This window comes from Platichthys flesus, chromosome 16 (genome assembly GCF_949316205.1).
Source record: "Platichthys flesus chromosome 16, fPlaFle2.1, whole genome shotgun sequence".
NCBI lineage: Eukaryota > Metazoa > Chordata > Actinopteri > Pleuronectiformes > Pleuronectidae > Platichthys > Platichthys flesus.
The window spans coordinates 7857828-7881617 of record NC_084960.1 but is presented as its reverse complement, the minus strand read 5'-3'; the positions used below and the strand labels follow the sequence as shown (position 1 = coordinate 7881617).

General features: G+C 43.3%; 1 protein-coding gene across 1 annotated transcript in view; it reads left to right on the top strand.

Moving 5' to 3' along the window:
* The window catches only part of cyth3b (cytohesin 3b), a 32177-nt gene that overhangs the window by 2810 nt on the left and 5577 nt on the right, over positions 1-23790 (top strand). The window contains exons 2-9 of the mRNA XM_062408795.1: positions 16020-16102; positions 16648-16712; positions 17631-17697; positions 17860-17978; positions 18430-18510; positions 19452-19564; positions 20549-20697; positions 21269-21380. Of these exons, the coding sequence (XP_062264779.1) occupies positions 16020-16102; positions 16648-16712; positions 17631-17697; positions 17860-17978; positions 18430-18510; positions 19452-19564; positions 20549-20697; positions 21269-21380 (789 nt within the window). The remainder of the gene's footprint in view (positions 1-16019; positions 16103-16647; positions 16713-17630; positions 17698-17859; positions 17979-18429; positions 18511-19451; positions 19565-20548; positions 20698-21268; positions 21381-23790) is intronic.

Here is a 23790-nt window from a genome sequence, read left to right as displayed (position 1 = left end):
TACAGCCGGTCTGAGCGAGCAGACGGACACATTCTCGTTCTGCATGACTGACGCTGATACTCCATCAGATGTGCACCTACAGTCTGCTGTGGTGACGAGGGTAATTCTAGTTAGGTGGTGCACTGTGTTGAATAGAGGCTACATGAGTGATGCCCATATGGTTTGAATCAGAACCTTTATGCCAGACACTGGCCTCACAACGTGCCCTTTGATGGCTAGCGCGTGTGGCTACAGACCGCTTGATTCACACACTGTGAAAACCAGCCATTTCAACTTGGCAGTGCAGCGTGAGAGTGTGTGGTCTGTGGGGTTATGGCATGCTGCAGCCCAAATCAGGCGAGGATTGAATAGCACAGTGCGTCGGGCTGCGAGATCTTGGAGCCGTTCATCTGCCGGGACGGCACCAACCGACTCCTGCTATGTTCAGGATCTGTGTTTTTGTCTTTGGAGTACATTCGCAGCTGCTGTCTTTTCCCCACAGCCCACACGCTGTCAAGTGGCTAAGGGATGAGCAACATGGAGCGTAGGAACAAATCATGCTTTGATAGAATGTACCTCTGGGGGGGGGGGGGGGGGGGTTGTATCCAGACTGAATTCCCTTTCTGACGAGTTTTTTGAGTTGGGTCACCTGGTTTATCTCTACTGCACATATCTACAGTAAAAGTTGGATCTTTAGAAACCAGTCGGCCGTGGATGTTTACTTCAAGCCTGAGGAGGCTCGGGCCGGCACTGAGGGTCTGCAGCATGTGTGAGGGTGCAGAACCTGAAGCAGGAAGTGAGGGGCCAGTGGTGGGGTCGAGGCTAAGAACACTTCAAAGTTTAGCGCACGGAAGCTTTCTTTTTGGTCGCCTTTCAAATGTTTCATATCTTCTTTATGGCTTTGTCCATCTCTGCTGCACTGTCTTGGGCAAATGATGTATGATAAAGGCAAGTCACAATCAGCTGCACTGTTTGTATTTGTCACTTGTAATGAACCACAATTATTCGTGGCCTTTTGCCAAGTGACGTGAATACAACTTTAATCATTCACCTGAACCATTAGCATAATTTGCACCTAAGTTGCGTCAGGTAGATTTTCATTGCCAGGTGATGAATGCAGCAACTCCCATGATCCCACTCTGCTTCACAACATCATCAAAACTTTGTTTCGATTGAAAGACCACTAGTGGCCAAAGTTGCATATTGTACGTTTTAACAAATCAGTTTGATTCCATCTGGTCTAGTTGATGGGCAATTCAATATGTTCACTTTCTGACTCATGAGTTCTCAGTAGTTCTTCAAACTCTGCCTTCATTTTGTTTTCAACTGTACACTCTTGAAGTCAAGCCTAGGGGATAGAGCGGGTGCTCTGCAACAAGAAGGTTGCCGGTTCGAATCCCACACTTAGGCATCTGCATGCCTAAGTGCCTAACTTAGGCATCTGCATGCCTAAGTGTCCTTGGCAAGATACTGAACCCCTAAATGGCCCCTCAAAAATGTTGAGTGTTCTTAAAATGTAAGTCGCTTTGGATAAAAGCGTCAGCTAAATGACATGTAATGTAATGTAATGTAACAAACGGCCTCTGCCATAGTTCCCGCTGGTGTCTCTAAGGCTCCATTTAGACATGATAAAAACACACACGCACACAGACTCACAATGTTAGAACAATGTCAGCCACACTGTCTCTGCTGGTAATTAATACTTTATGTTATTTATTAAGGACAAAAAGCCAAACATTTGCTGGTTCCAGCTTTCTTCATTCTGTTTCAAATCATTGAAAACTGGGTATATCTGGGTTTGTCCTGCAAAGAAATGCAAATTGAAGTTGTTACATTTGCCTGTGCAACGTTGTGCTTCTTCACTATTTTCTGATATGTCGTAGTTTAAACAATTAGTAAAAATACACATATGCTTCACTAATGCTTAAATGAAGTTCAAAATTGTTTGTGAGAGTGTGTGTGTGTACGTGTGTGTGTGTGTGAGAGCGCCCTACATTTTAAGATAATGTTATATGAAAGCAAACATTTCTCAGACTCTTTCACATCCAGTGTGACTCATCTCTACTAAGGAGTGTGTATTCTGTGTTGTGACTGCTGTGCTCACTCTCACTGCTCACACTGCTGGCTGTACACAAGCAGTGTGGCTCACTGTGGCTCAGTTACTGCTCTGAGATCAGTGTGGAGATGGAGGAGACGTCTGGCTTCTGTGTGCTGCTTGACATTACTGTATGGGCTAAAGTCAGTGTGCGTGTGTCTCGACTGGGACAGGCAGCGAACACAGTGGGCCCTTGTAGAGTTTGGCCTCGCAGGATATCAGATGGCACATTACATTGACTCATGACATCCCGATGGTGGCTTTAAGTTGGACTCACCACGCATTACGCCAGACTGACCCTTGTGGGAGTCAACTTTCTGGATTTGGAAGGCTTCTGTCTATGATCTACTTGCATTCAAGTGAACATGAGTCATGTGTGCAAATCCTCCCGGACTTCCACTCTTGTTTTTTCTGCTTTAAAATCACACGGGTTTGAAGTCGTTTTGTAAGTGCCTGCAACGCTGATGGCAAGACTTCATTTCTGCCTGGAGCCGAGGAGAAAAAGCACACACGCAGGGGCTTTTCACGAAAGTATCCTGTTTCCTCTTCGTCTCACTGAGGCGCAGGTCTGCTGCTCAAGAGGGTCACAGATAGGGATCTGTCTTTGTAGCATTAAGGCCGTCAAGGGGCTTGTGAAGGGGAGACATGAGGCAAATCAAGGTATTTTTCTACCCTTTGGAAAGAAAAATCAGAGCGTGCCAAATGTCCCAGGAGGCTGAAGCCATGTGCTGAAGTGGATTTCAGGCAAAGAACGTCCTGCTCCACTTGGGCCTTTGTGGGAGTCTGGGTTCATGGCTTCCATTAAAGTGTGAGTGCATGTGTGGTGGTCAGGGGGTGTCAGGTCCATCGGAAAGGGAAGTGAACGGAAAAGGGAGGGTTGGAACAATTATATAAGTGCACAAAGACTGTTTGACCTGCTGATGATGCAGGAAAAAGGTGTATCCCCCTCCGGCTGCCAGTACATCCAGGGATTCACAATATGAAAACACCTCACACTCTCCACCAGCCTGTAGTTGGTCTCTCCTAATGTACGTGTATCTTTGCAACAGATTACAGTTTTATTCAGTAGGTGCAGGAGATTGTAGGAGAAAAACTAAACATCTTATCAACCTGGGGACTTGACTTTTCTGATTTCCAATCATCTTTTGCATCCACCAGCTCTGTGCTTTGCTGCAAGCTGAAATATTTCCACATTTAGTCATGGATTAAATGAATGATCAATAAGCTAATAGGCAGATTAATCAAGGACAAAGATGACTGTTAGTGGCAGCCTTACTAAATACTGTTTATTTCCACACGGGAAAAATAACTAAACATGACAAACTATTTCTCTTTCCCAAGATGATCAGCTTTACAACAATTTCAAGCAAAAAGCTCAACTTTGGTCAGGTGTTCTTTATGAATTTTCTTAGAGAATAACTCATGTATCTTGATGAAAAAAAACAGGCATGATTAGAGGACTGATATAAATTATGTTTTATGAGTGTTGAATGTAGTTTCATAAGGAGGTTGATGGAGTCCAAAACATTTTGAATAGTCAACATCTAGTGCACCTTTGCATTAAGCGTAGTTGTCCATTCCGTGTGCATGTGTTTGTGGGTGTGTGGAGCATCTGGCCAGCCTCCAGCCTCTTACAGCCCTCTAGTCTCCCCCCCGGGGCTCCTTGCTCTGCCACTTCAGTGCCAACCCGTCTTTTGAGAAGAGATTTGTAACACTCAGTGACTCACTCCGGGGGTCAATGTGTCATTAAACTACTACAGCACATCCCCTGTCTTTGCAACAACTCGCTTTTTTTTTGTTGCATGTGGATGTTTCCATCCCCTACCCCCACTCCTCTTTTGACTGTAAGACGCTGCTGCATCATGCAAAATTCATTTGTCTCTCATAGGGAGCGAGAGGACGAGCTGTGACTGCACCGCTGGTTCTGTGAAGGAGGCTGAGGTCGTAGTCGCTCCTTCAACGTTACCAATCATTGGCTCAGTGATATTCAGAGCGGCAGCAGTGCTCCGTTTGTCACTGAGAAATGCAACAAGAGCACAGCAGGAGGACCATGTGACACACAGGCTCTTGAGCAACCTGTCAGTGTGGATATACACTTGTACTGTACGTGTGTGGCATTGTGTTGGTGCAGCAAGTCAGTTTGTGTATGTTAAGGAGAGAGATGGAGACATGCAGCAGTGGCACAGATTCAAAGAGAGACTCATGCTGCAGTTGCGCATGGTGTATAGTTTCAGATGCGCAAAGTAGGTTAGTGGTGCATGGCTCATCCCAGCTGTGTATACCTCCTACTACAACTACTTCACTTGTGGAGGCGTGTGTGTGTGTGTGTGTGTGTGTGTGTCTGTATGTGTAAAATGTGTGTTGATGATGTGAACATGTGACTATAAGTATCTCTTTATATGGTGTGGATGCATGCTCACACAGAGGATTAGTGTTGGCTGCGAGCCCTTTCCCTACGTAAGACAAATGGAGGGGATCAGGTGCGGAGGGATAGGGATGACAGTCAGTGGATTATAGGTCGGGGCTCGGGCCGGTCCCTGTCAGTTCACTAGTGGAGTGCTGGAACACACACACAAACACACACAGTATACAGTACACACTATATAAACAGGAATTCAACCATGACAAGAAAGGCAAAAAAAAAAAAGATGTACAGAAAAAGAGAGATGCCCTCCTCCTTGTGTTTTCTATTCCCAAGACAGTCAGTCATTTGGTTTTATAGTATATAGTTTTTCTGCTGCTCACTCCCTATTTCTAGGCTCCTTTCCTTTGCCCTGACCCTTGAATAGTTTAATTGTAATCAGACATATGGCGGCTATTGTTGCTTTAGTGAGGACTGTGAAATATAACGTGAACAGCCTTGACAGGGCAGGTCAGGGTGACAGTATCCAGACGACTCCACCAGGGCAGCGGAAATGTCCTTCTGCAGGAGAGATGTTGGCTCGACGCTTTGCTGTACTTAAGGAGCCCCCCCCCCTCCACAAAGACACACACACACATGCACACACTTTCTCCCCCATGTCACCTGTCCATGTTCTCACAACATGTAACTCATGATGCATCAATGTCAGTGCTCCTTTAGATGATGATCCGGTATGATTAATCGTCCGGTGGGGCTTTGACTGGGTCACGACCACTGTGACACACACTCACACACTGGCCCTGGGGGCTTTCTCAGCAGGTGAGTGATTTGCAGCAGCTCTCGGGCACAAGTTCCTTCACACACATATTTAATCTCCTCTTTGACCGCTGTCATGTTGGATTTTTGTCATCATCGGCGGGAACATGTACTTCAGCTCACCTTGAAAAGAAAAGGAAAGCTTTTTTTGTCGCCGGCTCTTGATCATTCAATGTGACCAGAGGAACATGAACACTCTGTCATTACTATCCTCATAAATGGACTAGAGTCGATAACATAACTCAAGCAATAATGAGTCCTTTTTTCCCTCTGGGTGGAAATGTCAGTCAGTGATATTGAAAACATCAGCTGCTCTCAACTGCTGACGCTCCCGGGAGATATGTGGTCGTCATACATGTGCAGAAGTACATGGTTAAACACTTGTCACCCAGCACTTCTCTCCCTCTCTCCTCCGGTGTCTCAAAAGAAGAGGAAACCAGTCGTTCTCAGTTAGATGATAACTCTTGATATTCAAATATGTGACACGGAAAATGCTTTAAAGATTTTTGGGCACTTGTATGTGAAGAGGGAGTGCAGGAGACTGAAGCTGGATTTGGAGCCAGCCACACGTCTTGTCTGCCGCTGTCGCTCTTTTCATATCTTTTTCATGGCAGTTTTTCTTCTTGCATTTTCCCTGTATGACTCCTGATAGGTGATGATAGATCAATGTAGGTTCATCAATACGATTAAATCCATTTCTCATTGTCACATTGTTCAAAAATAATGATTTATAGCACCTTAAGGTAAACAGACTTTGCAATATGTAGCTGATTTAAATGTCAAATTGATTGGAGCAAGTTAAAATAAATTCTATTGATGCAGCTATTGATACTGTTAAACTTGAAATTATGTATTTTTTCGTTGAGAATATAAGTACAAAGTCACATCGTTTATATTTGTGTAGTTTTGTTTAGGAAGGTATTGGTAAAAATCAAGGTCTTTGATATTGGATGTAAGTCCACAGTGACATGCGACATAACAAGATTATTTTCTATATGAATGGCTGAACATTGAACCAAGGGGTTTGGGGATGAAGATGTAGTCTTCACTGTGTACGTCGACCCCCAACCCCATCTGTACAACTTCTGAGAACAAAACCCCCACAGCTATCACATTTTCTCCATGACGCATTAGGCGAAACCATTTCACTGAATATTTGTAGGAAACGGTTGACTAATAATGACAACTGTTAAGGCAATGCTAAGGCTAAATCGGCTGTGCTATTAAGGTCACCCAAACAAGAGTGTGCTCCTCTGTATTGCAGCTATAGAGTCATAGTCATGTTGGGTCTAAAGAAAGGCCTCCTGTGCACAGATCATGATCTGGAAATCCCCTTTGCACAGAACTTTGGGAGAACAGTGATGGTCTCAGCGGAAACACCCACATTTTGTGTAGTAAAGAAATCCTTGCTCAGGTTTTTAACTCTGTTCTGAACTATTTTTTCCGCCCTTCTCTCCTCCTCCTCATCCGCCTACTCTTCTTCCTGCTGTCTTGGAAGAGCAGAAGGAGAAGTGGAGTCCGACTTGGCAGCTGGAGCGTCTCTCCATCGTCCTGCTTCTCTCTCCCTGTCTGTCGGTTATCTCTGCACTTCTCTTTCCCAGATTTAAGGCCTGAGCCTGATATAAACAGTCTGTGCTGCAGCCTCCTCCAAAGTGTTTGTCTGTCAGTCACGTGCAAGTTCTGCCTGTCTGCTCAGAGCCTCCATATCACACTGTGGGCCAAAGAGACGAATATTTCCAGAGTGTGATGGGACTGTAGGGAATCTTCCAGAGGCCCCGCTAAAAGTTTCTGGAGGCCTCTTCAAACTATACAGCTTCACAGCTCAGTGGCCAGCTTCACTTCCAGCCTCATGGTGTTTTATAGTCGGGCTGCGGTTCAAACTGCTTGCTGTTAAAATGGAATTTATTCATTAGTCACTAGCTTTGGATTAGCAGGTCGATTAACTTTACAGCTAAGTATTGCTCAAGTTAAAATTTTGACTTGATGTGGGCGCTTATGGAAAAGTGAGATCGTCACTAAAGTTGTTCCCAAAAGGAAAGAAAAAGGGCTAATCCATGACAAAAGATTTAAAAAATGCTTCATACGTGTTGAAGCCCACTGGTATTCATCAGAGTTAAAAACGTGATGAGAAGAAAGAACAAGACATGTATATGGCCTGGCAGATTTAAGGAAGTGACTTCGTGGCTCATCATACACAGTGCAGGTCATTCAAATAAGATAAAAATAACCACACCACCATTAGACAGCAGAAAAGACACAAAAACAGATCCAGCAAAAGTATGCACTGATGTATGTATACACCGAGACACAAAAGTTACACAGAATAATAAATTATGTCATGAAGACCAGGATACACTGTGGCCTCAAGTTGGAAAACCCCCAAAGTTTCTTGTTGAATGAGGCATTTGAGACGATACTGCTAAATTTCATGGCAATCCATATTGTTGTTGAGAGATTTCAGTTTGGAGCAAAGTGATGGAACGAATGACAGATTTCACCATCTTGGCTAAAAATAAGCAGAAATTTTTGTGACTCATCATCGGACCCCTGAGATTGATCTTTGTTACCCCGACTGCCAGGTTTGGAGACCAGGTTTATTTGACTCACTTTCCACTATTTGGTTTGTAAGTGGGATTTTATAGGGTTGTAAACTGCTCTGTCCAGCACTCGGGCTGTCCTGTGATTAGTCATGCATGCTGGTAGGGAAAAGTGACATTGTGCTGATACTGGCATTGCTGCTGTCTCAACAGATCTGACTGTTCACCTAGCAAACATCAAATTCTTCAGGGCTTAGTTACACTTGCAGGCGTCTTGACTTCAGAGTTGCTGTTATTGTGTAACAGTTGACTCCTCGGCCGTTTAGGCAATATCTTGTCTAGACAAAGTGTGGGATTATCTGTGTTTTGTTGTTGTGGAAACGACACGTGAGGTAAGATCAACAAGGAAATGAAGGACCACCTTGTTTCACTGTCACACTGGTAGTTGAGGCAAAATGAAACAAACACGGGACCCTGCTGCCAAGACCACTTTACTAATCTGTCTCAGGATATGATGACACTTGATGATGACCCCAAAACTCAACCAATCAGAGGCCGGGTTTCTACAACCAAAGGGAAGAGGAAGCGTTTTCTTTGAGGGTGAAATTTGGCCAACGCAGCACTCGCTCATGAATAAGTGACAGCAACGGGTTCTGTGAAGAGACGGTTGTTTCAAAGGGAACGCGTTATCGAGGCTTTGAAGATTCAAACAGCCGTGTTTGATGTAACCCCCGATTTTCATTGTAATTTTTCATAAAGGAGATGTTGTGGATGCCTCTCTTCTCCGATGAGAGCTGACAACAAGGGACTGCAGCAGCGTTGGAATAATGTAATTTCTTTGAGGTGAACAAATAAGCAAAGGGAAAAACATGAAAAATGTACTCCCTGTTAAGGCACGCCACACAGCCCCCATTACTGCACAGACGGTGACGCACTGTTTGTTCAAATTTTATTAATATTTAACGTATTGTGTGTCCAAATTGCACCAAATTCAACACTGTATTTCCTTGGGCCCTAAGAAATATATTTTCCAAGTGTTAAGCCGATAAGACGAACAGTTCTCGAGATATGATGGTGTAATTTAACCTCTGTTATTGTCTTTAGCAACAGCAACATGCTCAAGGCGTTTCTACTGACTGTGATTTTCCTCTCGCTGCCCCACTTAACCTGTGACATATCTCAGCCTCTCCTGGATGGATTTGTCATCTATTCTAATTGAATTCATTGATCCCCTGGATTTTTCTTTCATGTCATTTTGAGAGAATCCACTGCCATGTGATTGATTGACATGACCTGTGTTAAGCTGCAGACATTCACGATTCCCTACACACGATAATTTGTATTGTTATTTTATAAGTTATCATCAGGTAAAACCATAATATGAATTTTAGCAACCTCGATCAGCTGTTCTTTAGCTTTTAGTGCTAATAGCTAATGCTAATTTACTAAACTTAGATGAAAATTATATAAGTATAGAATGAGAGCAGTATCAAGATGACTTTAATGCAATATCTTTAAGTCAGGAAAGTACCATTGAAACCTCAACTGATCTTTTGTAGACGTGCATTCGAAAGAGAAAAGAGCAGCTTACAGTTTGATTTGGGGGATAAGTGAAACATGATGTTGTTTCGTTTGGCAGGATGTTAAATTCCACCGTTTTAGACATTTGTTTCCTGACAAAATAAAGATATAAATCACACTTACTTTTATACGCATGTTTGAAATCAATGTGATTTAAAGACAGAATCACGAGGCGAACAGGAAACTTCTCAAATCTTGTTAGTCTCTATTAATGTGAAGGGAGACGGTGACCATTAATAAGAAGCTTTTGGACTGTTTCTTCATATTAGAACGGAAAAAATGAATGTGAGTTGTTACTGCAGCGTATTTATTGGGTTGTGATGTATTGAAAAGGTAGAGTTAGTCAAAAGGGCACATTCATAGTCGGTAGTTGTGAAGAAGAAACCTCAGAATAGAGTTTTTGGTAAAAATAACTCACTGAATTGAACTCAAGACCCGAGTGCTACTACCCCAGGCTCATTATATAGCAGATACTGGAAAGGTGAGTGGACTGATTTGAGACCTTATGGGAAATGCAGTGCAAAACCCCCTTGTCATAAATATCCTCAAGGCTCTGTGAAGTGAGGATGGGCCTGATTTTATTATCATGAGGGCTAACAGTTTGAGTTGGAATGGATATCTTCCCTAAAAGAGAGGGAGTTGATGCAGCGGAGATTTAAGATATCTAAAAAATGCTGATAAATGGATAAAAAGAGGGCGATAAGACTAGAGGAGGTGCACAGGGAGCCAGTCGGACCAGACTGAGTGGTTGCAGTAGGAGGAATGTGGGCCATTTCCATCCTGCTCTACTGTCACCTGTCAAGAGGCAGAAACTGTCAGAGGCAGAATCCGTGTGTGAGCGTTCATGCTTTTTCTGTGTCTGTGTCTGTGCATACTTGAGAGCGGTGAGTAGGCGTAGCGCCGTGGGGAAAATACAATTACTTCACACCTACCAGCCACGATTGCAGCTTACATGAGCAGGAAAGAGGCTGGAAAAAAAGAAAGGGCAGGCAGCCACACACTGACCATCATCTGGACACACACACACACACACACGTCAGTCATCATGGGCACTGGAGTGAGGAAACGGAGGTGTGGTATGTAATTTATTCAGGAAAAGAGGTTTGTTTTGTGAAAGGATTATGTCAGAACGGATATAATTGTCTTATATTTTCACCTGTGAAACATCCCGGTTGTATGTGCAGAGTCGATACACTGACGAGAATGTAAACACCTAGTCCTTTAGTGGTTTATTTGTCAGTGTCACTGGCTCTTACACACTTACTCTCTTGCATCACTCTTAACTCAGCTGGGTTGCACGTATTTGCAGCAGCAGCCCCGCCACAGTCCTAGTGTTGTGAACTTGCGTAAGTGCTCCCTCATTAGCCGGTGGTGGGAACGGCTTCCACTTGTTTACATGGTTGCTATTGTTACGGGAAGACGGCTCCTAATCCCAGGAGACGTCCCGTCCATTGTCCCTCTCCGAGCCCGGTGAAAGTCAGGAAGGGTTTTACTGGCTTTCTTGTTGACTCTTAGTTTTTCTTGAGGGGAGTTTTTAGCAGAAATGAGATTTACTAACATTTGATTGGTGTAATAGGCTTTGTACTGTAGTTTCAGCTAATTGGCTAGAAAATCCGACAGTGTTTAGTTAGCTGAATCTTAAAAATTGGAGTTGGTGCTTTACTGTGTGGTTATGTAAATTCAGATTATTCTCGGAAACACAGGGAAGTTTCCAAGAAAGAATCATACTGTGCTCATTCTTTTTAAAATGCTTAGTCAAGCCAATTTTGGGAGTTGGATAGCAGGTGAGCTCAGCATTCAAATGTGAATGTTTTTTCCTCAATGTAGGACCCAGCACCAAGATTCTTTCCAGGAAACTTCCAATAAATTATTGATAACAGACCTAAAAAATAAAGTGTTTCACCAGAGTGTCTTTGAAAGCATCACACAAGCCCTTATTCAAAGCTAGATTCAAATGCAGTGATTAGAGCTTAATCAAAAACTTTAGGACAGATTCGTTGTGATAGGATATTTGAAGTGTCTCATGCTAGAGCCTGCGAGCTGACTATTCACCAAACATTCCTCAATAGAACATGAGATATATGTGCAAGTCCATGTGCTCTGCTGCCCTGGATCCTGGAAAGATGTGACTCTCAAAGACGTTTAATCCTTTATCTTTGGCTTTCTGCCATTAGAATCAGATGATCAGACCCTATTCTATCCTCAATCTCCACAAGCATCAGACGGTGAACTGTCTCAGGGCTGATCTCATCTTGCTAGGATGCACATAAATGGAATGAGGAACAGGCCGATGTATTATTCATACCCCTGAGTAGTGTTCAGTTATCAGTGAGTACAGGGTCAACGCTGCTACTAACACAACATCCAACCACATCAACCGTTGACTTCCTTTGTTCTTCTTTGTAGTAACCAAGACAGAGTTCACTGGCGCCAACGAAGATCATCATTGAGATTATATAAGTGTAATGATGCATTATGAGTGGACCTGAAACGCAGCCTCTGTTTTCAGCGGCATGAATCACTTGCTTGTGATCTCTTTTCCTTTTCTTGATCCCTATGTCTGTCTATATCAGGGCAAGTCATACAGTAGGTTACAGTTAGAGCGGAGTAATGAGATTTGGGCAGTAAGGCTGGCTAATTATGATGTGTATCAACTGTGAGCAGATCTGGCAATGACCTAATTACTATAAAACCAGAGAGGGATTTTTGTCTTTTCACAAATAAGGTAAGCAGAAGGGTAGATTGTCTGGGTCAGATTCGGTCAGAACAACAGGATAATATTTGTAGCATTCAGGGGAGGAACTCCTCTGAACTGCAATAACTCCACCAAACCAGCACCGTGGCATATTTGCACTATTGCACAAATTGCACTATTGTTGTTTTATCTTATTTCTCTCTTCATCTGTAAATATATATATTTAGATATATATAAATATATTATTTTCTATTTTAAATGTTGATATTTTATTTTATTCTATTTTATACTATTTCAATTTTTTTTTTTAGGTTGTAATTACTTCAGCATTGATGGAAGAGAGCCTGTGACTCAAGCATTTCATTGCCAGCGACTGCTTAATGTTATTGTTGTGCATTTGACAATAAAGATCTTGAATCTGCCCTTAAAAAAAAACTCTCGAATCTTTTGGTTTTCCAAGTTGACATCCTCGTCTGCGTCATCTCCGTATAAGCGCCTTGTCATTCTGATCATTTTACTAGGGGACTGGCAGGAAAAGCTTTTATTTTTAAATATCCAGAGCAACTTACTCAGACATTTGCATTCTCACATAAGGCCCCTTCAGAAAACTTCAGGAAAAATATCCAGAGTTAAGTGCATGTTGTAAAAGCAGCTTTAGTAAATGCTGCCTTTCTCTTGCTGCCTTAGTGCCACGTTGGTTTGTGACCTTTCCCTTGAACCCAGATGATGTTGTTGACCCGGCTGCTTTACAGTTTAGAAAATTCTGAACCTTGTGTCTTTCTGAGAACATCTGGTCAGTCAGCCATGCATTCTCATGAAGGCAGTTATGTGATGTATTGATTATAACTGGAACAGCAGACCCCTAAGTCGTCATATGAAAAAGCTGAGTGTTGTTGCATTGATATTCTATGTGGCTATGCCTGGGGCTAAGCATGACATCTTTGTATATAATAATATGATATGGATTTTTCTACCGAGGAGGGAAACTCTATGGAAATATACACTTTCATGTTTAATGCATCAGATGTCCTGTCAGTAGTAGCAGCCCTCACAACGATTTCAGGTTACTCTGGGGACACAGCAGGGGGGGGGGGGGGACTGTGACCCGAAACAGAATCCGTCCCCTCAGACAATTTTGTCCCGTTCTGCAGATCAGGCCGAGCTCTCTCAGCCGGAGTAGGAGGGATGGAGGAGTGTTTTGCGCATTACAGACGTAGGCTGCCTGCAGGGTCTCTTTGCTCCACAATTGCTGCTTTATGAGGCTCCTTAACTGAAGCCAAGAACAGAAAGCATAGGAGGCAGCAAGTGTGAAGATGTCTGGTGGTGCTGGTGTCTGTTCCCAAAGTCTTTTATTTCTTTGCTGCTTGGCATTCACAGCATCCTTTAGAGTCAATGTTTCTCTGACTCGCAGACATGGTCCCTTCCCAACTTTTAGTTTTTTTGTCTCTTCCTATCCTCCTTAGCCTCACAGACTGTTCACCTGGAGTGTAAAAGTATTTCAAAGACCCTGAAGCCACCGCTGCTGCACGCAGAGCTGTTCACCTGTTTATCCAAAGTTCAGAGAAGCTCCACTCGGTACGCAGAACCTGAACTGAAGAATCAAAGTCCTGCTGCAGCTCTTTAATTGTTGGTCTAACCCAAACAGGCAGGTTTAGAATGGGCACTGCACTAGCATGGATCAAATCAATAGCAGCTTATCCTCGTATTAAAGGCATTTTACAATCCACATTTCATCACTAACAAACAATGCAACAAATAATTATTGTTTTACATTTTGGCTGTGCTGGTTTCTATCATAAAATCGTCAAACCAGTGGAAAATACTATGGTCTATCCTGACAAATTCTTGATATCAAGCATCTTATAGAATTTGCACCGCTGCATGCTCATTTAAAAGCTGTGTTCGCTTTATACAAATTATTTTACACGCTACTCCTTTCTCTCATCTTTTTTTCTTCTTTTGCATCGTCTTGTTGAAGTTTGTAGACCATCTCTAACACACAGACACACACAGACTCAGACACATACACACAGACCAATGCTCACACAGTTAAAGAAGCCATCTACAACCTTCTGGATCCCTGCTCTCTTGACTGGCTGCTCGTCTGTGATAACACGCGCTCCGTGCCTTCAGAACATAATAACCTAATGATCCATGCTTCTTCTGTCACTTTGTCTCAGAGAGCAAGACGGGGCACAGGGATTGATCCAGGGAGTGAGGGAGAGAGATGCAGCAGATAGATAGATAAAGAGGAGAAGAAATAACTTAATCTAACTAGAAATACTTTTCTTTTTCCATTATTTATATTCGGGGAGAAAAAAAAAGGTCTGAATTGCAAAGCTGCTTAGCGGTATGATTCAGTTGGGGGATTTGAATCTGCTTTCACCCCCACTTCAAGCACTGGGGTGGGGGCGGAAAAAGAGAGTGATAGAGGGGGGAGTGTGTTCATGTGTATGTGTGTGAGAGAGACAGCGTAGGAGCTCCATGTGAAAATGACCTACTTCCTGTCAGCTCGCTCTCAAATGGATTGCTGTTTTTTCTGATGTGTGGAGGAAAATGGGGGAGGTCCTCCGACGGGTCCGGGAGGGGGGGGAGGTTGCCGTGGCCCGGGTAAATGAAGGATAAGTAGGTGGCTCAGGGGAAACGCTTCAGTGTAGGATAAAATACATGTCATGCGTGTGAAGTGCAAATTGTGTATGCATACAGTGGATCATGTGTGCTCACCTGTGCATACAGTGTGTGTGTGAGCTCATGCAGTAAAACATGTGTGATGTGCTGCGCAGTGTTAATTACCACAAATAAGGGCTTGACGGGAGTTGACGATCAGAAAGCCAATATTTGAGGGGGCGGGCCTCGCCAGATGGTCAGAGGTCTGTGTGTGTGTGTGTGTTTGCGTGTCAAACACACAGGATGTTATTCATGGAAATCATCTGCTTTCAACAGGGAAGTTTCTGTGGTTTTAATTTGGTTTGAAAAAAAGCTCTCACGAGAAATGACATGTGGCTTTTTTTTTATCATCTGCTCCCACCAGCTGCTGTGTATTGTACATACGTAACACTGTTTACACTCCGTTGCCACTCTATTAGATACACCTGTACGATCTCTAGTGTTGCAGCGGCACACAGGTTTCACGCTATGATAGCTGATGGTTATCATACAACGTACGAACTGAGAATCATATCTGCACATCTCTCTTCCTCCTCAGCTTCCTGGTAGACTCCGCCAGAGAAAATGGTAGAGAGCGGCGAGACTGGTATCACCAATCTCCACTACAGGAATACTTTGGATGTCTCAAAAACAAATGGGCTTCTCAATTTCAAATGTTCATGTCCCCCTCCAAGTCGTCTCCATGGCTTTGACACTACCAGGTCCCCAACTGCACATGTGTGGAGCAGCTGAAGAGCCAGTTATTTCCCTCAGGAGTTGTTACAACCACAAAGCACCAGAGCGATAAGATTGGGAATATTGGACTCCCATTCGCCAGGTGGTCCTCAAGTTGACAATAAAACAGATCGAACTTCTTCCACAACTTCAGTCCATTTGTCGCCATCTTCTGCTTTCGACCCCATGTTCTCCTCCTCGGTGGTGTCTTATTTGACAGATATGAAAGGGGGAGTAACACAAGGCCACAAATACATGTTCGAGGTTTGCAGCATATCGTGTTCAATCCAATGTTTCAAAATGAAATGACAACTCTGTCGGTTAGTCTGTTAATTTAGGTCATGATTAATATCTCTGCCGTGGATTCATTGAACAGGAATGCACTGTCAGGCTTAATCCCTGTGACTCTGCCTGGCTAGTGGGAAGGTGAATTAATTTAATCCATCCTCACAACCCTGCCCCCCTTCCTCTCTCTGTCTCTCTCTGTCTCTCTCTCTCGCTCTCTCTCTCGCTCTCTCTCTATCTCTCACACATATACTCTTTCAATTTTTCCCCTCTCTCTGTATTTTCCAGTTCCCGAGGACCTGTCTTTGGAGGAAAAAGATGAGCTGTCGAACATACGACGCAGGAAAAAAGAGCTGCTGGATGATATTGAAGTGAGTAACAGTTCATGAATTAGATTTTATTTGTTCCGGCAGCAGACGGTTATTAGATATTATGGCTGGATTATCAAATCGTTCTAAATCACTTATATTTGGCAAACCCTAAATCAATAGAAAGTGTTATTGAAGCTCTGCTGAATAATGTTACCTATTGAACATAGTTTGATTAATGGGTTTTCCCTGTGCATAGACTCAGCATACGTCCAGATTCGATCCTATCAGACCTTTCCCGTCGCCTCCTAACGATCCTGCGTCTAATAAAGACAAAAAATACCCTCATGAGATGATCCTATTAAAATTGTGTAATATTGATTTTAACCGCATCGACCAGACCCCACTGTAACTGAAAGGGAACCTTTCGTCTGGATGCTCTTCGCTATTAAATCTTATGTAACCATCATCATCAAATAACCATCATCATCAAATGACAATCCTCCGAGTGTTTACCTCCTCCCCTCACGGCCTTTCTATTAAAAAGTAATAAAACACAATTTTTAATGTACGGAACAAGAGTTATTTTCCTGTTTTCTTCTTTGCAGCGGCTGAAGTTTGAGATCGCAGAGGTCATGACTGAGATTGAGCAGCTAACCTGTGTGGGGGAGAGGCGAGTTCCTTTCGGTTCCTTTTTCCTGCATTCATTAATAAAACTGCAAATTTGTATTCTCAGGGTGCAAATATCAACGAATAAGTAAAATGTTTCAGTACTTCCTCCACCACTGACTCTTGTGTACTATGTGAATACTTTTCTTCTGTCAATTGACAAATCAGTTAATTGACTCATAGTTACAGCTCTACATCATACTTTATTGTCTTCTTTACAGATATATAGTTGTTTACGCTGTGCGCCTCACACCTGTCGTGTGTGTGTGTGTGTGTGTGTGTGTGTGTGTGTGTGTGTGTGTGTGTGTGTGTGTGTGTGTGTGTGTGTGTGTGTGTGTGTGTGTGTGTGTGTGTGTGTGTGTGTGTGTGTGTGTGTGTGTGTGTGTGTGTGTGTGTGTGTGTGTGTGTGTGTGTGTGTGTGTGTGTGTGTGTGCCGTTTGTGTGTTAATCCCCTTTTGTTTGAGGAGCGAAGTGGGAGCGTCCCCTGACAAAACATGAGCCAAACGGTCTTTTTCTAGAGGGTTCCAAACTACGCGTGTGTGTTTGTGTGTGTTGTATGAGTGTGTTCACAGTCTGAGATGCAGGTGGGAAAGGGGCTCAGGATATTTTGGGCACACAGGAAACATAGGAACAGACACAGATAGGTGGAGATTTCCCTGCGGGCTGCATACAGAGTGAGCACCAGGCTGCAGGTGGGGTACAATAAAGACAGTGATGCAGCACAGTTGATTAACAAAAAATCACGTGTGCGTAATTCATAAGGTATTATCAGTTTTTCTCCTGTCGTAAATAACCAACGTCACATCATGTATTGCACGAACCATCAAAAACTGACTTAGTGAACCAAACACAGCAGCCTGAGGACATCACCACACCCTTCACGGTTATTTAATGGACGTTCCTGTGCTTTATTTCCCTGCAGCAAAACCACACAGAGAAACAAACAGATCGCCATGGGCAGGAAGAAGTTCAACATGGACCCAAAAAAGGTCAGGCCCCACCCTGAACTCCCAGAATCCATACAACTGTTGAATTATGGTTTCATGATTTGATTGGGCCTCTTGAACAAATGAAATTCTCCAAGCCGTCCGTCAGTGTTATTAATGGATAATTGAAATGAAAGTGTGCGCTCTTTCTTTTTTTTGAAACAGGGAATCCAGTTTCTTCTGGAGAATGATCTTCTGCAGCACACTCCGGAAGACATTGCACAGTTCCTCTACAAAGGCGAGGGGCTCAACAAAACGGTCATCGGGGACTACTTGGGGGAACGGTGAGCTCTCCAGTTTTCCCTCTGTTTTCCGTCCACCTTTCTATTTTTTTCCGCTCCCCATCTCTGTGCCCGATCGGCGCTGCATGTGCTCAGATGTGAGTATAAAGCCCCGGGAAATTGATAGTCTGGATTTATGGACCAGAGCAGCGATGAGGGAGACGGTGCCAATAAAGTATCTGAGCAGACATGTGGTTCTTATCGAAGAAGAATCAATGAGGACAGGACAGTCAAAACAATGGGGATTTCACGCTGCCTGCCTCAGCCCACACTGGGGCTGTCTGTCTGAAACTGGTGCTGTGACCGGGCCACAGCGATTAAGTTTTCAACTTGGCCCCAAAAAATGTGAAACAGTCGCTGTACCCTGCTTGTATGGAGATAAGAGGAGTGAAGAGTCTGTTTCTGTTTGGAGAGAGGAGTTAAAATATTTGAATGTGTCCGTCCTCTCCTCCAGGGACGACTTCAACATCAAGGTCCTCCAGGCATTTGTGGAGCTTCATGAGTTTGCGGACCTCAACCTCGTACAAGCCTTAAGGTGAGTGACAAAGGAAAGCTTATGATTTCTGATACAATTTTTCCTGATACATGATGCCAAATAATGATCCAATATAAGTGCATAACAGAGTCTAACCGAACAGTACTGGAAATAACCTCTTCTTCACCCCTCTATAAAACCAGTGGCAGTAAAGTCCAACTGTTGTTTTGGAGCTGCCAAAAGTGTGATTTTGTAGATGGAACTAGTAAGTTTATCTTTATTTCAGACTCAAAGTCCTAAAATTACAATCATCTCAAGCACATTTGGATTTAAAAACACTCACTTCTTTACTTGAAATCATCTCGACAGTTGTCAGGCGAAGAGTAGATTTACAGCAACTAAGCATCTTACGAAAAAACATCCTAAAAATAGTTGATTGGCCGAGGCATTGAACTGTGGGATGACATCATATTGAGCTGCGGCAAAAATTGATCCAGGGTGAAACGCCTGTGCACAGGAATGAATCAGAGGCTGAAATCATCAAGCGCTAATGTCAGTATTCAGCCTGGAATTATGGTTCTCCAAAGATGCATGTAAACATCTCTGTGGGTGTACGTAGAGAGGGGGGTTATGGGTAACCACAGGTTATGGAGGGCGCTCAGACGACACCCTGCTAAATGTCAAAGATGTGTCAGGCAAACCTGCGTGTCATGCTCGCTCATCTGACTCTTATCAGGAATGAAAAAGAAGAAACATGCATATTGACAGCCCTAAAATTCACTTCCCTCAAAAAAATGTTCCAGCAGCTATTCTTTGTTGCTAATAAAGGTAAAAGATTCTTGTTGATATTATGATTAGTTATTATAATGTCTAAAAAGTTCTGTTTTTCCATAGGTTCTCTGATTTATTCCATCGAAGACTTGTTAATTACTGTTAAACTCATTTACATCAATATTTCACATGTTAAATAGTTTTGTCTCCCTCTGTTCCTGCTGTAACAGGCAGTTTCTGTGGAGCTTCAGACTTCCTGGCGAAGCCCAGAAGATTGATCGCATGATGGAGGCATTTGCTTCCAGGTACTGCCAATGCAATCCTGGAGTCTTCCAGTCCACAGGTACTACACACACACACACAAAGACACACACACACACAGAGCAGCAGAAATATGAGTCAGACTGAGCCAGACAGTCCAGGACAGATAACATGGGCGAGCCAGACCACCTCAGCCTCAGATCAATGCTCCTGACGGTCTGTCTTCCTTCGTTAGACAGCTGGACCTGTTTGGACTTCTTACATTTGATAAACAGTGTCTCACTCCACAGCCGGAAAACCTGTTTATTTTCTTGTTCTCATTCTGAACGTCACCAACAGTCCACTTACTTCTCAATTTTTCCACGGTTGCTAGAAGCCTGCCCACCAATCGCACTGTAATCAGTATTCGTGTCTCCAGCCGTGATAATGAAATTGATCAGGGGTCAATAGAGGTCATTAGTGGAGTCTTGGCCCCCGTCGCACGTTGTCAGGCTGCTCCTGTGTTAACCGAGCGAGTGTTGAGGACACAGGTGACAGCTCGGGTCATGAATATTGATGTGCTGCAGTGGAGACACACCCAGACTAAGTTATTGGTCATCTCTCAGAACTGGTGCATGCTGGGCAGTAAATCGCAGAGCTGAGGATGTTGACTGGGGCAGGAAGTGTGTGGGTGGATGAGGTGGAGGACGAATCCCAGGAGTTATGATGTGAAGCAGTTCATGACTTGTGTGTGTGTGTGTGTGTTTGTGATGGTCATTAATTTCTGTCTAATTAATCACAAATCATTGGTGCTCTCATATCTTATCTTATCATACTTTTAGAATAAATGAGTTGAATATCCACCACTTTTCAGCCTCTGCTTGTTTAAAACATGTTTTCAATTTCATTCTGTAACTATAAAGAAATTAACAATCAACAATTGAAGACCACAAGATCAATATTTTGTCACCATTTCCACAAAGTTCCATTAACTGCAAGCAAGCAAAAAAGATGTTTCCACATCGGCAGACACGGCTGTGCTGTAGTTTATGTTTTTGACTCACACTCTGTGTAATTCCCCCCACAGACACCTGCTATGTCCTATCGTTTGCCATCATTATGCTGAACACCAGCCTGCACAATCCCAACGTCAGAGACAAGCCCCCTGTGGAGCGCTTCATCTCCATGAACAGAGGGATCAATGAGGGGGGGGACCTCCCAGAGGATCTACTCAGGGTGAGAGCTTTCGCTTTATTACATCATCAGTGTTCACAAATGTTTGTAACGCAATGCAAGCTTGATAGAACGTGTTGGTAAAACATGAAGTTTTGAGAATTAAAAGTGGCATGTATGGCCTGTAGGTTTTTCCACCATGAAACCCAGGGAGTCACTCCTCACCAATCGACACGTTGCAGCTCAGCGGAATAAGATCTGTGCCTTGATAAGGATGCTCACGACCTTTTGTGATATCAAAACCTGCTTTCAGACGAGCACTCGAGTCTGGACATTTTTGGTGAAATCTTCCGGGGGGGGGGGGGGGCTGTATGTGAAAACGCACAGGAACTTTTCCCTGCCCAGCCCCCTGGTGACATATCCGAAAAATGTCTGAGCCCTGTGTGAGAAAACAACAAAAACAAGTTGATATACTGACTGTAACTTACCTCTGTACCAAAGTGCCCCAAACACTTGTTAAAGTTTCACCCGGTTGTCGAGGTGTGAATCACTTTGACATTCGAATTGAATCGGTCCATGTTGTGTTTAATGCACCATTCATTTTCTTATCTGTTCTCTCTCTCTCTCTCTGCAGAATCTATACGACAGCATCAAGAGTGAACCCTTTAAGATCCCAGAGGATGATGGGAACGACCTGACGCACACGTTCTTCAACCCAGACAGAGAGGGCTGGCTGCTCAAATTAGGTTAGTGTGGCTCTCTGCACATTCCCCTGCTGACAGGATGCAATACATCCTGGATTAAATTGACTTTATTTGGTTAGTCTCGCATTTTTCTCTACAATCCTGGCTTTATTCTCACAGCTGGACGAGGAGATAAATTGCAGGATAGTGGCTGAGGACGCCGGTCATACATGGCTCTGTCTTATTAGCCTCTAATCACTGTGACACTGGCCTGGAATGGATGTAGGTGCACCTCTGTCACCTCTGTCTGCTCCAGTTCGGGTTAGGTTTGAAGCATTTTCATAAAAAGACAACAACAAAACAGGCAGTTCAATAGTTGTGTGTTTGTGCGTGGGAGTGTGTGCCAGGGATGCTTTCCCAATGATGCAATGCAGTTATTGTTCTTGTTCCGGCTCTGTCTCTTGCACATGTTTCTGTTTGTTTGCATGTGTTTTTGATTTGGACCTCGCTCCACCGCTCTGCAGTTCACAGCACAAAAAAAAAACAAATTCCTGCTGTTCCAACATTCTTCACATACCACCAGAGCATCTCATCACCTTTCATTTAAAAACATTTTTAGAGAGGCGCTATTTATTTAATGTTTAATTAAAGGTGGATTGATTATCGGACATAAAATGATGTAGTTTACTGATTATTGTTTGTCAAAGGTTGAAGGGCAAACTCACTGGAGGGGATTAAGATTATAATTACATTTACACACACACACACACACAGCTTTGACCTGCACATTCCTTTAACTCCCTGTAATGTCTCTGTAGTCTCATCAAACCAGTGAGTATGAATGCAAATAGCCCCATTGAGGCTCACAGACCTAACATGATTACATTTTAGTCGGCCTCCTCCCTGGAGCCATTTCCCACACCAGTTATCACTATAACATTTCTAATGTAACTCTCTAAAAATAAACCCTGGGGGTTGTGAAGAAATAAATCCCTTTTTAGCAAATCTCTCTGTTTGGAGCGGAAATTTCGGGGCCGCGCTAATTCAATAGCCAGAGTCTATTGAAATGTAACGAGGCTTTGGCAATTAACGTGTGGCCCATATAGGCTCATGTAAGGCGCCACAAAAACAGGAAGGAAATGCTGCAGAGAAAAGTGTTGTGACCGTGAGGGATGCTTAGTGCACAGAGGAACTTATCAGGAACACACACACACTTTGGGGATATCATTAGAATTTGCTTGTGCTTGCTCAAGTGAATGTCTTCGTCTTATGATTTATTTTTGGACGTGTGTGCTTGTGCATGCATTTCCCATTGTCTGCATGCACACACTTGGCACATGTATCCCACTACCAGAGCTTCCTCAGTGTCCCCAGCAAGGTTCTCTCCAGCGTGAGCCTCTGCTGCCAGAGGCCGAATCCTGCCTCAACCCAACGTGCTGAATGTTCACCTCTCTGATTTACTTCAGATGTATTTTGCACAAGTTAACACGTGAGGTGGTGAACTTGCTCTGGGGTTCGGTGTGTGTTTGTGTGTGTGTCATAGTTCTTTTACTTACTTGTGTGCATGTTTTTCTTCAGGGGTGCTCCAGGTGCCACATTAGGTTCATATCAAGAGCTGTTTGCTCCCCTCTCCTTCGAGCCAAAGAGGTTTTATCCTGTTGCTTGATAAAAAATGAATAAGCAGTGGCAGTAATAATTCATCAGTGGAGCAAGTTGTTAGTTAACGAAGCTCAGAAATTGGGAGAGATGGTGACGATTGCGATCACACTTTGTTTCCGTCAGTTTCCTTTGAACAAGCGACTCTGTATTTTCATAATTTCTCTTTATCACGTTCATGTCTGAGACCCTACACCTGCACCATAAGGTAGAAATGCATATGCGTGTTAAACCAAAACATGAAGTGCAGCCAAATAGTAAATGATTTGTTAAAAAAACTTGAAACCTTGAAAACATATTCAGAAATAATGTCAGATTCGTTCCTTCTTGGAGAGCACAAAATCAACTCAGTCTATAGATGGGAAATTTCTTTTCAGCTCCGTTGATATGAAAATTCCCTGTAAACTATAGTCAGCCAATAGAAAGTACAGGGCGTATTTCACATATAGCAGAACTGGAAAACTAGATATACCATATTAAAACGTAAATCAGACATCGACCTTTCAGTGGCATGTGTTCATGTCAGTGTCTAATTGTCACATGATATTCTCATGTGATTGATGACAAGCAGCCTTTCATACACAGGAAATTGAATTACAGCCGTGAACCGACAAACAAACATCTAGAATCGATCATGTAAAATGTATGTTTTTCTCTGAGTTCGGTTTTCTGACTTCTGAATATTTGAACCATTATAAGATGTTATGAGATAGTTTTTTCCAAATGCACAAGTGAAGGAAAACTCCTGCTGGTCGGCCTCGTTAACGAGGGTCACGTCCCTGCTCTTTTTTCCTGATGGCGAGACAGCGAGTCTGTC